Here is a 17,210-nt window from a genome sequence, read left to right as displayed (position 1 = left end):
AAATTGGCTTTTTGCTTTGTGCTCTCCTGCACTGCATTGTTGGAGGAGGAGTAAAATCTTGGAGGCGTAACTTGCAAGCATGAGACAGCACTTTTGTCTTGTCTTTGGTATTTATTCTGGTAAAATTTTAGTCATATATATGAACTATGAGCTGTTCTTAAATCCCCATTGGAAAGTATACGTTTGAGAATTTCTGTTACAAATGCTATGGAAGCGTGTTTTCAGGTAAGGATGGGAAGGAAATGTGCATTTTGAGAAATTGCTTCTATGTTTCTTCTGTCTTCTGACATTGTGCTAAACCTTCACATAAACAAGTCGCTTGTCTGTGTGTAGTGCGTTTGGTGACAGCAATTGCTCCATAAAAAAATTTGATCTGAAGAGATGGCTCTCTAGGCGTGAAATGAGGAACGTCCCTGACTCAGAACAGGAGAAGGTTTCAGATGTAATGAACCGCTAGTTAAGAGTAATATTTGAGAATTTCAATTCTTGAAATATTTGGCACCTAATTCTGAACAGGCTGACACAAATTGCATGTAGATCTTCATCTGTCCTGCTCAAAGACAGATGATGTAGTCCAAAGCTAAACATTTTTCTGATACCTCCAAAACTGTCATGTAGAATGAGTGGAAATTTGCTCCTTTTGACTATAGGTGGAAATGTTTTTCTTTTTGTCTGAGATGAAAATGATCTGGTGTGTTCACCCATAGAGACTCCACTTCCTTTGCTTGATGGTTGGTTAACAGCTGTGAAGTTATGAGAGCTTGTCATGATGTTCAAATACAGCAGTTCAGTCTTTGTTTAAATTAATAGCAGGATTCTACCTTTGTTGAATGTTGCGGTTGCTTTTTTATAGCGATGTAAGGAGGGGAGGAATATAAAAACATAATTGTGTGAGCTACAGGGCTTGGCAGCTTCTGAGTCCTGAGATGAGAGAAGAAAATTTGAAATTCACACTCCTTGTTTTGTTTGTTAGGTCATGAGGGAATGGGAGGAGGCAGAACGCCAAGCAAAGAATTTGCCAAAGGCTGACAAGAAAGCTGTTATCCAGGTAAAGGCGAATACTTCTGCAACCTTATCAACTGGAACTGCAATTAAAATGCAATGGTTGTGAGTGGTGATGTAATTTCAAAACATATTTACATGGAGATTTAATGTTATTTTCTGCTCTTGCTATCTTTGTTTCCAGCTGTTAGGGGCTGCTGGTGTCTCTGTACTTAGCACCCAATCCCTAGAACAGAAGTGCAGAAGAGACAGAATTTGACTTGTCCTCAGTGAGAACTGACAAATCAGTTCCCATAAGCCCTTTCCAAAATTTAGGTCTGTGATAAACTAATAAGCTACAGGATGTAATCTCAAAGCAGAGATGGAAAATATGATTTAAAGAAGGAATCACCATCAGTTTAATCTGGAAGAAACTCGCCGCCAAAAAATCTTTTATCCAAAATTATGTTATAATTCAGCAATTCTGACAAGCCAGACACTACTTGAAACCCACTGTGGCTATGTTAGGTGTTATTCAGTATTACTAGAATGATTTCAGTGCAAAACTATAAAAAAAAGTAACATTCAGAACCAGACTGCATTGCATATTAAATCCCACAACTTTGCTCTCTCTTCATTATATCCAGTCAAGCTTTTCCTTTAATGGAATGAGTCTAGGCTCAATTTTTCTTCCTGGTGGCCAATTTATAAGGAATTATAGTGACTGAGGTCAGGTTGGATGGTTTTTTTCCCACTGTGTAGATTTGTTTGTGAAGTCACTTTGATACGTGAAAAGCCTTTGCGATTGCAGGAGACCCAGTCTTGTCAAACTCCATCCTTTTCTATACTGAATTCCCTAATACTGAACACGGTCACAGTGGTCACATGAAGGATTCACTGGTGGTTGTGCTGAACATGTAAGGAATGTTTGATAGATAAAAAAGAAATGGGGCCAGGTGTTTAGAAGCAGTTCCTACTGGAATCAATAAGAGGGACATTCAGCACAGAAGTTCTGGGAGCCAGACTGATGTGTGGAATCATTTTGGTGATTTGCAGGCAGATATTCATGTCTGTTGTTCTCTGCTGGTGTCTTCACTGCTTCCGTTGTGATGAGTGCTTTTTTCAGCATTTCCAGGAGAAAGTGGAATCACTGGAACAAGAAGCAGCAAATGAAAGGCAACAGCTTGTGGAGACTCACATGGCACGGGTGGAAGCCATGCTGAATGACCGTCGCCGCATTGCTCTGGAGAACTACATTACAGCACTGCAGACTGTCCCACCCAGAGTAAGTGCAATATCACCATCTCTGTTGGCTGTGTCAAGGTCACTTTAGTCATCCTGGGGAAGAAGAATGTATGCCCGATAAAGGCCAGCAATGAAGTACTGACTATACACTGTAAAATATCTACGGCAGCTGTCAGTCAGCTTGGAAGTTTAAGGTTTTGATATATTGTGTGCACACAAATACAAACACAGGCACGCACCCCATACCTACATGTAGATAGATACATACATACATACACATAGATACTTAGGTAAATAACATGAAAATGCCTGAAATTGTAGCCGTTCACAGATCCCAATAAAGGATGATGATGCAGTCATTCCAAGTGGTACGCAGTAGGATACTTCATTAGGTCAAGAGGGAGCTTAAGGATGAGGGTACTTGTGTTCTTGTTTCATATATTGAACTGTCGAAATGTTTGGTGAAGGATTTTGGGAGGATTGTTGGATGGAGTGAAAATACCCCACTGGCAATTCAAAGTTGGCTGTTTGATATGATGGCTCTTAGTGCTGTAAACACTAAATCCAGAATGGGGATTTGAATGGAATTATTAAGAACGCTATATCTGTGATGTTTTTGTTTAATCTTTAAACAGCCAGCCTGTGGCCTTCATAAAAATGACAATCTTTGTGAATCCTATGGGAAAACAGTCAAATATTTTACATAACTCTCATCTCTTGAACACTTCCTAGATGGAAAAAACATTATGTGACTAAAAGCCTTTTGAATCATCAGTGTAAGATGGATCCACCGGTTTCTAAACTTGGTCTCAGGAAATTACATCAATATTGACTACCCTGGTAAAATTACATATTTTAAGTGAATTTCCTTTCATAGAGAAATCTGCTCATTCAGTGAGCATGGAAAAATTATCATAATCACAATTCTTTATCATCATCAAATTTTTTTCCACCTCTTGGTGCAAAACTGTGAAGTAAAAGAATAATCTTGGGTTGCCTGCCTGTCACAGAAGTAGCTGTATGGAGAATTAGTCTGTATTTTGCAGCATAGTAATTTGTTGAAAGTGAAGCAAATGTGTATTAAATTGGGTAGAGGATGTTACTTAGTAGCTATTCTGTTTGGGGCACCTCAGTACAGAAAGGACATTGAGGTGCTGGAGCAGGTCCAGAGAAGGGCAGCAACACTGGTGAAGGGCTTGGAGAATATGCCCTACGAAGAGCGACTGAAGGCACAGGGGCTGTTTAGTCTGGGAAAAAGAGGCTGAAGGGAGACCTTATTGCTCTCTTCCGATACCTGGAAAGTGCTTACAGCAAGAGCAGAGTTGGTCTCTTCTCACTGGTGACAGGTGACAGGATGAGGGGAAATGGCCTCAAGTTAAGACAGGGTAAGTTTAGGTTGGATATCAGGAAACACTTCTTTACAGAAGTGGTTGTTAAGCACTGGAATATGCTCCCCACGGAGGTGGTTGAGTCACCATTCCTGGATGTGTTTAAAGACTGTTTGGATGTGGTGCTCAGGGACATGATTTAGTGGAGGGTTATTAGAGTTAGGGTAGTATGGTTAGGTTGTGGTTGGACTCGATGATCTTTAAGGTCTTTTCCAACCTGAGCAATTTTATGATTCTATACTTGGTCTGACTGTGAGATGCTGTGTGTTGTAATCTGTGACTGTTACAAGTGTAATTAAGGGCTTGGTCTCCAGTGTCCAACAGACACATTTGCAAGTTAAGGGCTGGTATGCAACTTTCTTTAGGAAATAGGTGTCTGCCACTCAGAACTGAAAGTGAGATATGTTCAGCACACAGAAGGACTGCAGGTTCTGTTCTTCTGCTTTATGGCTTTGCGGAGTTCACCTCAGATGCAGTTTCACGTTTGGCTTCAGACAGTCGGCTCTTGCTGTAAAGTTGAGCCTTCTGTTATTGTAACTCTGTCTGAAAACTATCCCAGAAAAATTATTTGGCTTTCTTCTCCAGACAGAACACCCTCAATTCTCTCAGCCTGTCTTGATAAGTGAGGCGCTCCAGAATTCTGATCATACTCATGGGCTTCTTTGAACATCTCCAACAAATACACGTACTTCTTGTACTGGGGTCCCCAGAGCTGAACACAGTATTCTAGCTGGGGTCTCGTGAGAGCAGAGCAGAAGGGGACAATCACCTCCCTTGCTTCTTTAGATGCAGCCAAGGATAAAGTTGATTTTATGGATTGCTTGTGCACGTTTCCAGCTCATGTTAAGTTTTCCATCAGTCAGCACCCCCAAGTCCTTATACTTTCAATCCATCCTCTGTCCAGCCTGTATTTGTGCTTGGAATTACTGTGGCCCAGTTGCAGAACCTTCCACTTGGCCTTACTGAACTTGATGAGGTTCACACAGGCACACCTTTCAAGCTTGTTAAGGTCCCTCTGGATGGCATCTCTTCCCTCCAGCATGTCAGCCACATCATACAGCTTGATGTTGTCCGCTAATCTGTTGAGGGTGCACTCAGTCCCACTGTCCATGTCACTGGTAAGATGCTAAACAGCACCTGTCCCAGTATGGACCCCTGAGGAACATTGCTCGTTATGAATTTCCACTTGGACATCAAGCCACAACATGTTAAGCGTGACCACACAGCTGATTCCTTATCCACTGAGTTGTCCAGCTGTCAAGTCCATATCTTTCTAGTTTGAGACAAGGATGTCGTGTCACCTGCTTTGCACAAGTCCATACTTAAAGTGGTGAGGTCTCTTAAATAAATTTAGAAGAGTATTAAGAATTTAAACTGAAAGGAGTTGGTCTTTCTTATTGAAGTGTGTGTGTGTGTTGGGCAGGGGGGGGATGTAGTGTTTTTCATGTGCTGTTTAATCACTTGGGTGTGTTGTCCATATATCCTCTCTCTTCTGTAGTGGACCAAAACTTTGAACTGCAGGAGTTTTTTCAGATGTTACATGGATCATTGCCCATGCCAGTGTCACAGGAGTTTTTCAGGACACCACTCTGAGCACCAAGGGAGTCAGGAAGCTCGTTCAGAAATGGATGACAGAAATGAGATAACTTCAAGGTCTATTACAACATAGTTTTCAGCAAAACCAAATGCTTGTTCTGTTGTTTTCTCAGAAGCACTGTCATGCAAGATGCCCAGAAACTTAAATTTTATCCTCATCTCTACTTCCCAGTACAGCTTAACTGTGCTCCTATACTTCATTGTCTTTGAAAATAGGGTGTAGTTGTTCAGTATCCAGTGTCAAAATGCCATATTGTTTCATCCCACTTGATGGTCTTAGAACAGAAAAGGAGGATTAATGGCAGTTGAAACTAACATGCTTCCAGTTTTTAAAACAGTTGGAGATTTTCCCCTTCATTTTCGAAGTTAAATAGAAGAATTCAAACGCATTAGTCTCTGCAAGCAACTTGGTTCTGTAATTTGCTTATATTTCCTTTCTCATGTGCATGTCAAATTTACTTGGATTTATGTCTCCCTGTTTAATCTTTGTTGGTAGCAGAGGCTCATTCTCTGTGGGAAGTCAGGGGGAGGAGGTATGGTGAAGAGACATGCAGTTCACAGTGGTGAAATAAAGGGTTTCAAAGCAAGGGAAGATACAGGAAATCTATGAACGGTAATTAATTAACCTCCTTATATTGTGCATAGAGTAAAACGAGCATATAATAATTAAACTCAGTTTAAAATGTTTCTCGTGCACTTCAGAACTGTTTCACTAAGATGCAAATTACTGCTGATCAGAGCAGGGATAATTGACATCAACCCTAGCTTGTACATTAACCCATTTGAATTTATTTGCTGTACATTTTCTTGTTTCCCTTAATTTCCTTTCTGGTACCATTTGTGCATTGAGAGTTGTGTCTGTTCCTATGGTGAGAGCTTACTGCAGGCTGAAACTAGTCATGTTCAGCCATTTGGACTTGGAAGAAGGATCTGCAGAGGGGCCCTTACTCAGTGCCTCTGTGTTCTGGAAGTTCAAGGCCTTTTTTGGGTCCAGCGAGTTGGCTAGGGAAATGCACAGTTGGAGGCAGGCCAAGTATAACTGCTGATCTCGTGATAAAAATCCTTCTATGCCGTAGGAGAGATCAGTCCAGCTCAAATACTCCACCCTGCATCCTGCTCACCTAAACATATAAAGTTACCGTTTCTCACATATGCTTTGTTTTGTGGGATGTATAAAATAGATAGCATGGACTTCAGCTCTGCTTTTAAACCAGGTCAGACTGGGAAAGATGGTTGCTTAATTCAGGTTTTAGAGTAGATTCTGAGGCTTTTAGGTGAGTAAAACCACACTTAATTGTTCTTTCTCTAGTCTGCGGACTTGAGCATGTGGTATAGTCATACGCCTCATCTTACCCAGTAGGATTTCTCATATGATCAACTAAAGACAGAGAGGCAATTCCAGATGGATATTATGGTCTGCAAAACTTTGGCAGATTCATCATAACTAAAATCCAAAGTTTTAAAAGAGCAGAGACAAAACTTACTTTTAATTTGTCAGAGTTGAATAAATTTAAATCTTGTAAAACCAAATGATGAGGTGGAATCAAATACTGTTTTCACTTTGTTCTGCCTCAGGAAAATCCTTGGGAGAGAAGGCAAAAGGAAGTTTTGAGTGCTAATAGCAATATATTTGTTATGCATGGTAATACACGCTTTCTTACAAACTAGCAGAAATGATGAGAAGACATCTTTAATTCAACATAAAATGTAGGATAGGGGTTTCACATGAATGAAAAGTCTTTCTGTCATCCTAGCCAGCCTTCCTTGAGCGTTCTTAAAACAAACTGCAGCTCTTGAATCAAATATAGCCCATAAATCAATAACATAGCAGATAAAATACATGCCTAATATAGTATATAAGTATCCTTAAAAATGGAATGAAAAGAAAGAATTGTTACTCGTTTCAAGAGCAGTAATCAGAAAGGATTGGTGATTGATGTTTCTCTAAAGGCAAGATGAAATGGTAAAATACAGCACTGTGGATCTTTCCTTTCTGGTTTAGAGTGAATTTTGGTCAAAATGACAGGCCAGCTCAGAATTTCCCATAGAAGTTCTGTGGCACACAAACGTGGGAGGTTGTATTTAAATACACAGAAGTGCATTCGTATGGTTTTCTTGTTGTTTCTCTGCAGAAAGTATTTTGAATCTCTGGGGGGAGAGCGTAGGTTATGTTTGTAGCAATCCAAAATCATTTTAATGTTTCTGTTTTCCAAGCTTAATGAGATAGCACTTTTTCACCACTCCCTTAAAATCTGAAATCTTAAGGTAGAATTTGTGTTGAGGTCATATATATGTGTATATACAAAATAAATGTGCGTATATTTTACCTGTTAGAAACTTTTTTCAGGCATTTTAGACCACATACGTGGTTTTGGGGGGGTTGGGGTTAGGAGTAGACCAGTGAGTTACATTTCCGTGTAAATAACCTGTAGAAAAAGAATGAGGTTTTTGTTCTCTCAGTTTGCAGATGTGAATGAACCTCCTTTATCTACATTTCAAGGAAATCCTAATGGTAGCAGAGCCAAAACTTAGAAGTGAGAGAGAGTGTAGAAAAGGTCGTGAAAGTTGTAAATTATTTTAATTGTTTTATGAATAAACAGTAAGTAAAGTTTTCTACTGGCTAGAACAAAAGCAAGCTAAATCCTTGCTAAGATCAGCAGAGAATGTTATCACTAAATGTTCACCATTTAGAATTGTGTTTGAACAGCTTCTGGAGGGCTGCCTTCTGTAAGGTTCTTCTACTGTGTTTGGTAAACAAGTACTATCATTCTAAGTCATGTTATGATATGAGTATTGTCTTCAAATGACTTATGTGTGTCAATTTATTTCCTCCAGAAGGATTCTGAAGTGCTTTTAAGCATTTATTCCATAGAATTCTTGCCTTTTGAAATGCCTTAAAAGGTGGAGTAGAAAGAGAGCTCCAGTAATTGATGCTGGAAACACCTTCCATGGTAAAGGGCTGAACAATCCTCGGCCAGCAGATCCCACTGATGTGTATTTGGATATAAACTCCAACATGAATATTATTATTTCATTGTTAAAGAAGAATGTCAGTGATCTTGTCTCAAAGCTGATTCTACCTGAAATAAAGGCACCTTTATATCATGCTGGATTAAAGAGTCAGTGGGGTTGGGATTCACCACTGGGTAGCAAAAGTTGCCATCAGTCATTTCTGCTCTGTTTAGACTTGTCTTGTACAGCTGGAAACCTTTTAATAGGTTATCAGGATTGCATCTATATATCCACAAAAGAATATCCTTGTCTCTTTTAGAGGAAAGTTGATAAAAACAAGCTGACAAAGCAAATACAACTGAAGATAATGGTATTATTTAATGAGGGTTAGGTAGCCCCTGGTGGCTGATACAGGTTAGTTATTCTGTGAGATATTTTTTTATGAGATAACTACAGGCATGTATACGTTAAGTTTTCTCTGACAACACATATAGCAGAATTTCAGGTGCTAAAAGTAGAATTTGTTAATGAAGTTTGGTGCTTGGTACATTGAGTAATGAAGAGTGAGAGATGCAAAGCTGGTCCTGGGATCTGTCAGCCATTTGTTCTTTCGTCATAGACAGCATCAGAGCTCAGACCTCCTGAGCTTAAATTAGCTGGTAATACCAACACTTTCATTTATGGCGTAATCTAAAAGTTTTTGCCTAACAGTGAAGTAATAGATGGCTGTGGATAAAATATCTTCAGACACTGCAGATATTTATGCAGCACGCAGACTCTTGTTCATCTCTAGTGAAAATGCACAGCTAATGGTGGTGACTGTGTTGAACGATAGTGTTTTATAGCTGTAAATTTGTTCTGTCAAATAGTGTTATTGTGCTCTTTGTATCTGCTGTACTTTCCATGGAAATAAATAGGAGGCATTACTTTCAGAGTGACGTATTGTATCCTTCTGGTATTAGACATGACACATCAATTTGAGTAATTCTTGAAGAAATAAAGTTAATCCATTTCTCTTTAATGTACACAAACCTGCTATCTTGATGTGCTTCAGGGAAACAAATGATGAAACGTCAGGAAAAGGAACAATATTTTCTGTCTTCAGAAAATTACTATTTTAAACCTTGGCGGTCTTCTAGCCTTTATTCCTATAAAGTGTCACAGCTGGCATTTCATTTTGTTTTGCCATTACAGTCATATTGTAGGGATTGCTTGCTATTCAACATTTGTTCATGGTTTCTTGCAACATCATCACAGGTTATTTGACTTTTGGTGATTTGGGGTTATTTTCCTCACAAACTAATTTTCTGTCATGGAACTACTAAGTTTCATCCTTTGGTGGGGAATGTCTTCACATCTCTCTGTCTGAAAGATCCTCAGATAACCTTTATTTTACTTTCTTTGGACGTCTTGAAATCTACTGCATCTCTTAAGCCAAAGAAATTCTTCACTCTTCAAGCTCTATGGCTTAGTATTCATGTCTTGTGTAAATGTTAAATTAGTTTAGGATCTATATTTGACCATGAATGTAAGTCTTTCTAAAGCTTCAGCTTCGCCCACGGTTCAGAAAGCTGCGCACAGAGCTTCTGATGCTTATTTGTTGTTTCCCCACCCATTCCTCTGGATCTGTGCCAGTACCCAGCGAGGCTGCTCCCTTCTTCTGCTCATTCTTTAATTTCCTGCACAGTATGATCACCATACCCTTCCTTCTCACCCATGTCAACTTCATCTTTCTCACTATTCAGCAGCTTCAGAAAAAATGCACAAGCACAACCATGCAAGCAGAGTTGGTGAGGGGGAGGCTGGATTTCCAACGTCACCCTAAGCACTGAGTTAAAAGTGAACGTCTTAGTTTCATGGTAGGGAAAACTTCCTTTCTTTGCAGTCTTCACTGGTGTACCGTCAGTCTGTGTGTATTTTATATTCCTTTCAGCTGCAGTTCTCTCCTCTGTTCATGTTCAGTTGTATGCCTTGAGGCATATAATTAATGGCTTTAAGTATATAAAACCACCTGAAATGTATACATAGCCTTTTTTTTTTTTTTTTTTCATCTGATACCCTAATTGGGTACTTTGAGAAGACGTGTGTCCTCCATACCTCAGCTATTCCCTTCCTCTCTGTTTCTTCTGCTCACATAGCAGTATTAGCAGGACAGAACAGTCTTGAATTTGTTTAAAAAGTTTTGCAGTCAAGTCTGTTTGGTCACTCCTTGGCTTTGATAGAGTAGTGCTTTCAGATGATCTTCTCTGTAGGTGCTGAGCAGGTTATTAACCTTCTGGTTTGATTCTGAATGCACTCTATTTGATAGTTGATACTGGTTAATTAAACCAGTTTTAGTCTTTTGCAGTTGTAATGATAGTTAATGGTTATCGATCTCAGTTGAGCATGCAATGCAGTAGTTGTTCTGTGCTTCTGTTTCAGGGCATACCTCCAATGTATGGAACTAAAACATGTGGTGTTCTAAATTTAACTCATTTATTTCCTGTTTCTTCCCTATAGCCTCGTCACGTATTCAACATGCTGAAGAAGTATGTGCGTGCTGAGCAGAAAGACAGACAGCATACTCTCAAACACTTCGAACATGTCCGGATGGTAGACCCAAAGAAAGCTGCCCAGATTAGATCTCAGGTAATCCCCACTAAGGGTTAGTGGGGTCATATTTCTCATAACCATTGTGAGTTTTCTGTCAACTTACTTTTTAAAAAACATTTGACTACTTTCTGTGGGCAGTTCTAGATGCAGTAAAAAATAAATTGCTTTCCTGCAGAAGATCAAGACAAAGTGATGTAGGAGTCATGTGGGTGTAATTTATCTTCTGAGAAGAACTGAAAAGCGGGTTTTCAGTCTGTCAGAACAGTGAGCCAGTCATGAGCACTTCCCAAGGAGCCATCCAGAGCAGTAATGCCCAGAGCCTTTATTACTGCTTTGGTAAATAATACCTTGAGGAAAATGTCTGTAATAGATATAGCTAACACATATGGTTATGCTTCACTCAGCTGAAGCAGCAAAACCAGAAGTGGTACAGCCATCTGACTGCAACCAGTCTTTTTGTAGTCATTGCAGAGGTACTTGTAGTGCCTATAAATGTGATTACTGCAACACACTCGAGTTTAACATAGTTTTTAAAATGTGCATGGTAGTTTGTGGCATTTTAACTGCTGAATGTTACTGCAGTCCTCAACGTGTGTGTTTTGGAACAATTTTTACGTTACCTTTGTAAATCACGGAGGGTGAGGAAGCAAAAAAAAACACAGAAGATATAGCTGGCTTTCAAAGCAGCAATTAAAATTGTAGGCAGAACAGATAAGCTGCTAAAATTGTGTGCTGTAATCTGCAGAATCTGCCTCTGTTCCCTCTGCAGGATGCAACAGGAAGCTCTGTTCCAGCCACACATTTATGAACTGATTGGCATTGCTAAAAGCCAAAATCAAAGCCATATACCTCATTGAATGGCATCATTTGCATGTTAGAATTATGAAACAGCTATTTCAGCCAGACTTGTACATGGAGATCATGCTAGCTTGAAATTGCTAGAGTTAAAAATGTACACTTCTAAACATCTTCTGCAGCGATCTTGGTTTTCTTTTCTCTTGAATAAGATAGCGTGTCCTTTTACCTCTTACATTACTTTAATATCTAAAACATTGGGTTGTTAAATCACAAAAACCAATGGAATTTTGCAGACTGCAAACTGTTTAGTAGCACACATGAAGAATGGAAAGTGACATTTAGGTACAAGAAATACAGTTATTGTTTTGTATATTGCCATAGGAATGTGTATTTCCATAACATCTTCGCTTCTTGAATAGGTCAGAAGGTTGAAGGAATGTAGGCTGGAGGATCTACCAGGGAGTTTTTATTTCAGTGGGAAATGGAAAAAAAAAAAATTGTTCAGAAGCATTAATTTTTTCACTGACATTGCTGTATGTAACCTATTTTCCTGTTTGGGCTTAATTGCCTTTGTTGGTAGTCTAAGTCTTCCAAGATGCTCTTCTGTTTCCCTTACTGTTGAAGAGAGGTGGTACTTGCAGAGTACCCTGGAGAGGATTATTGTGGGATGTTGAAATTCTACCCATAGCAGCGTGCGGGCACAGTCTGAGGCAACAGTTAGAATCACCTGGGACAACGCAATAATGCTTCTGCTTGGAAATACTTTCTGAAATGTTTTCAAATGCTTTTAGCAAGAGCATTCAGTCTTTCTTCAGAGAGTAGCTGTTTCTTTTTGCAGCATTAGAATAAGGAGAAAGGAAAAAAAAAAATAACAGCTGACACATTTTGATCCAGCAATCAGTTGCGCCTCACTTGGCTTGAATGGCATGCAGAAGGTTACAGTATTGGGCAAGTGTACACATTATTGGAGAGTAAATGAGGCTGTGAATTTCTGCTACAATAGTTCTTTGTGTACCCCCACAGCAAATGTAAATTCCTGCCTTAAGTTATTTCATTCCCATGGTGTTTCAGGTATTTGCTATGGAGGAGCGTCTAGCACACTACTTGTGTAGGAGAGGTGAATATTGCAATGCATTTGACAATTTCAGCACATGGAGCATATTTTTCCTACTTCAAGTAAAAACTGTCTTGCTTTGCAAAAAAAAATTGTAATTTTTTTGGTAATAACTACTATTAATAGTATTCCCCTCCTTAAAATATTTTTATTTCTTTAGGTTATGACACATCTACGTGTGATATACGAACGCATGAACCAGTCTCTCTCCTTCCTCTACAATGTGCCTGCTGTAGCTGAGGAGATCCAGGATGAAGTCGGTATGCAAACTGTTAATGTAGAAAAGAAAAAAGTGTTTGTGTGATAAGAAAAAATGAAAGCTAAGTTGCAGCATCTTCTATTGATACCCTGCCCCAGTTGACAAATAGAACAAAGTTACCAGTGTTCTTAAATTATAAATCAAATTATAATGAATATAAACAAGTGAATATGAACTATCAGGCAGACTAAATGGAACCGCTTGTTCATAGTATGCTTTCACAGATTTCCTGTTTCTTCAAAATGCAGTTTCATTACCATTATATGTAGACTTCATTAATTCCTGTATAATCTATGCAGTAACATAATCATACGGCCTTTGTTGTTAATCTATTCCCTGTAATATGTTAATATACATTTGGAGCCTCCATGCTATATGGAAGCAGCTGTTAACAATCAGCAGCTTTATTAAATCCTTCCTAGGTTTGGATATTTAATTTAATGCGGCATTTGCTTTAACTGGTGCAGTCATTTGGGAAATCCCCCAGCTAAAGAATAGTTAAATGCACAAGAATTTGAGAAAAATGTAGGTAACAACTAGGGGGTTATTAAATACAACTTGGCAGTATCTTACCAGTCATGCATTTACTTGATAAATTATTTATGAAACAAGGGCGTGAGCTGTGCCATTGCAGTAAGGATGTGTTGGACAGAGAGTAGTGGTAGATTCCCCTGCACCCAAAGCACAGGTTAGGAAGCAGATGTGTTTACGTGTAAGGTAGCTTTAGAAAGCTGAGGATGAGCTCAGAAAACAGAGCTGGGGAGGTGGTTGGGGGAGCATAAAGAGAGAGATTAATTCGATTACATTCTTCTGTTCTTCATAATTACAAGACACAAACAACAGTCTCAATTTGCAGTTGTAGAGAACCATTCAAATAAAACCCTTATTGCTAATTTGAGAGTGTACCATTTCTGTAGGAAAAGACCTGTTGATACTAGGTGTTGGAGATGCTCAGTTGTTGGGTTGTTTGTTTGTTTGTTTGTTTTTTTACCTACAACTGTCATTCCCTTGGTTGTGTTTTTCCTTGAAGTTTCAATTTCTTCTATTATTAGTAAAGTTAATGCTTATTGGTGAGGACATGCATCTAAATTTTCTTTCCTAAATACTGAAATGGAATGGGAATTTCAGAGGCTTTAAAGAGACATGGGAGCTGAAATCTGTTAACTGCTAAATGGTTCACAAAAATCTGACTCCTAATCTCAAAGGTAATACTAATTTTTAGGAGAAAAAGAGGCTAAAATTAGTAGGGTATTATGTCCTAATAAGATGAGAGGAGCTAAGAATTTATCAGTCTCTGAAGTATATTTTTCCCTACCTTGATTTTTCTTTGGGGAGTGGTTTTGGATATAGTATCATTTCTTCAAAGCATTGCAAAATGTAAAGCAATGACCAATATGTTCTTATATTGGGAGTTATCAGGCAGCAAAAATTAAAGACTACACTGTTAGATCTTGGCTTTATTTAATAAAATAATCTGCAGTATAGAGAAGGAAGTTTATTCTCATTCAGGATAAACATTCTCCTTCTTGGTAACACTGACTTTATACTTTATGCATATACTTTATACGTATTTCTTTTAATGAAAGTTCTAAGACGTCATTCCCTTCTGTTGAAGAAGACAGTATCTTTCTAGCTTTAAGCACAATGATGAGCCAGCTTCAGAGCTGTTCTGAAATGAATGAACTTCTTAGCCTTGATACTCTTCCTAAACGCATGGAAGAGGAGATCTAATACTGCCGCAGAATCTATGAAGAAGTAAAATACTAATAAAATTGTACTTTGTAACATTCCCCAAGAAATACTACAACTATCATTAAAAAGACAAATGTTTTATTTAATACCTTCTTTGGAACCACTGGCTTAGAAAGTCCAGGTCAGTGACCAAATTCAAAAATACCTAGGTAAAACTATTGCAGGCACGCAGTGTGTGACTAATAAGTTAAATGTAAGGAAACAGCTGAAAGTAGTTCTCTCAGGCTGCTGTGATTCTAACTGAAATGGCTTATATTTTAGTTGAGTTTTTTTGTTCATTATGCTTTTGGTTTCTAGTCCCACACTTGACTGTTCTTTGTGAACAGTTTTCGCCTTGAGAAATGAGTAATCTTTGCTTTAGAATACATAGTTCTGACACAATTACTTTTTCACTAGATTAAACAAGTGGTTCTATGAGCAGAAGGACAGACAAGATCTAGTTTTCTGTGAATTTATGTTTTGTGTTTAACTCCTCCACAATAAGGTGCTGCTTTTGACAAGGTCTTCTCATTGCTAGATATATTATGCCCCATTTTGTACAGTTTCTCCATGACCAGCTGTTGACAGATTTGAATCTCAGGGCTTCTGATGTATATTTTTTTTATATATACAAACTAAATCATTTTTTTTCCTCATGTCTGTCTGAAAGACTGCTAACAAGATGCACCCCTGGGAAGTAAGTGGTGTTCTTTCACTGGAAATGCACGTGGAGATGAGGTGCCCCCTTATAATCTCTGTGTTGTTTTTGAGATGTTTATGCAGAGAAGTTGAATTATATGAAATAGAATGCAGAGTTGTTCCTGGGACTTGGTGATTTCATGGAGAGTGGTTTCTTCTTCAGCAGTCTGAAGATTACTTTAATTGGTGGCTTGGTGATTGTATGAATTGCAGTCTAACAGTTGGACATTCATAATTTCTTTTAAATAAAAGATATTTTTGAGGTTTGTAATCTCAAAAAGCAGCAGTGTGCACTTTCTGCCCCTAAGGCCCACTGCATCCTGGGCTGCATCAGAAGAGGGGTGACCAGCAGGGAGAGGGAGGGGATTGTCCCCTTCTGCTCTGCCATTGTGAGGCCTCTTCTGGAGTCCTGTGTCCAAGTCTGTAGCCCTCAGCACAAGGAAGAACTGTTGGAGAGGGTCCAGAGGAGGGCCACAAAGATGATCAGAGGACTGGAGCACCTCTCCTGTGAAGACAGGCTTAGGGAGTTGGGCTTGTTCAGTCTGGAGAAGGTCCCAGGGAGACCTCATTGCAGCCTTCCAATGCTTAACAGGAGCCTATATACAGGAGTGAGACTGAGTTTTAATTGAGTAGGTAGTGATAGGAAGGGGGGACTCATTTTAAACTAAAGGAGGGGGATTTATGTTAGCTGTTAGGAGGAAATCCTTTCCTCAGAGGGCGGTGAGGCGCTGGCACAGCTGCCCAGAGAAGCTGTGGTGCCCCATCCCTGGAGGCATTCAAGGCTGGTTTGGATGGGGCCCTGAACAGCCTGGGCTGGTGGTGTAAGTGGAGTGTATAGATGCATAGGAATACCCACAAGTACTCTGAGGAATAGAAAGCATGTCTTAAATGAAATAAGGGGGTTTTTTGCTGCTTAGCATTTGACAAATACATAATGTGCAAGTGTCACATCAGGATGGCAGGCATGTGTTGTCGCAGGAAATTCAAGATATGTAAGGAAGAATACCGCTGCCAATCTAGACTTTAAGATGAGGCAGAGGGATAAAGGATCAGTGCAGGAGTTGCAGGGAGGGGTCTTTCTGACTGCAATTTTTATGATGGAACTTGGAAACTAGAGGCAGACGGCTTGTGTAGGAGACCATTTATCATTCTGGCTGCAAATGATTTCTCAAACTGCAGTGATGCAAATGTGCTACAAACCAGGTCGCTCTCTGCAACTGATGTAGTCCTTGGCATTAAATGGTGTTTCTCACAGACAGGGATTATGAATATGAATAAAAGAGTGGCCCGAAAAATCTGAGAAGAGATACTTGCACTACTGCAAGATAATTTATCTACCTTGATATTTGTACTTCTCCTTTTCCCTCTATAACCTTAATGTGTATAAAACCTCAGAGAAGGCAATGGTGGACTTTCTAATAGAAATCAGCAGGTTCATTTTAGCACATCTTGCTTTAAATACTTATTTGATTAGGCTGCTTATCCATGTATGTAAAAGGCAATTTATTGCCGGGAGTGGCATAGCCAGCACTGCTTCCAAATAAGAAGCTACAGCAGAGTTTTGTGTGTTAGTTAAATGGGTAGGCAATGAGCTGAATATTTAATTGTCTTTGTTGCTCTGTTTCCAAACTGATGTCCTCAAGTCCATGTTTTCTAGCCCCCCACTGATGAAATATTTAGCACCACCTACCTCAGCAGTATCATAAGTAACCCTGAGCAATCCAGTTATGAGTTATGAGCAAGTAATAAGTAAGAGAATATGATTTCATTTATCCCTTGGCAGATAAAATCAAGCTGCCAGGTACTTTATTATTCTATTCCATTGCGCCTACCCTGTTCTTCTGCAGCATGCTCA

General features: G+C 39.2%; 1 protein-coding gene across 6 annotated transcripts in view; it reads left to right on the top strand.

The window, feature by feature from the left end:
* APP (amyloid beta precursor protein) overlaps window positions 1-17,210 on the top strand; it is a 199,378-nt gene that overhangs the window by 145,027 nt on the left and 37,141 nt on the right. For all 6 annotated transcript variants that reach the window (XM_015299094.4, NM_204308.2, XM_046943383.1 and 3 more), the window contains 4 exons: window positions 974-1,048; window positions 2,108-2,266; window positions 10,662-10,790; window positions 12,827-12,926. In XM_015299094.4, coding sequence (XP_015154580.2) covers window positions 974-1,048; window positions 2,108-2,266; window positions 10,662-10,790; window positions 12,827-12,926 — 463 coding nt within the window. The remainder of the gene's footprint in view (window positions 1-973; window positions 1,049-2,107; window positions 2,267-10,661; window positions 10,791-12,826; window positions 12,927-17,210) is intronic.

This window comes from Gallus gallus, chromosome 1 (genome assembly GCF_016699485.2).
Source record: "Gallus gallus isolate bGalGal1 chromosome 1, bGalGal1.mat.broiler.GRCg7b, whole genome shotgun sequence".
In the NCBI taxonomy this organism is placed as follows: Eukaryota; Metazoa; Chordata; class Aves; order Galliformes; family Phasianidae; genus Gallus; species Gallus gallus.
Note: the sequence above shows the minus strand (reverse complement) of the source record. Positions and strands in the feature narration are given on the sequence as shown.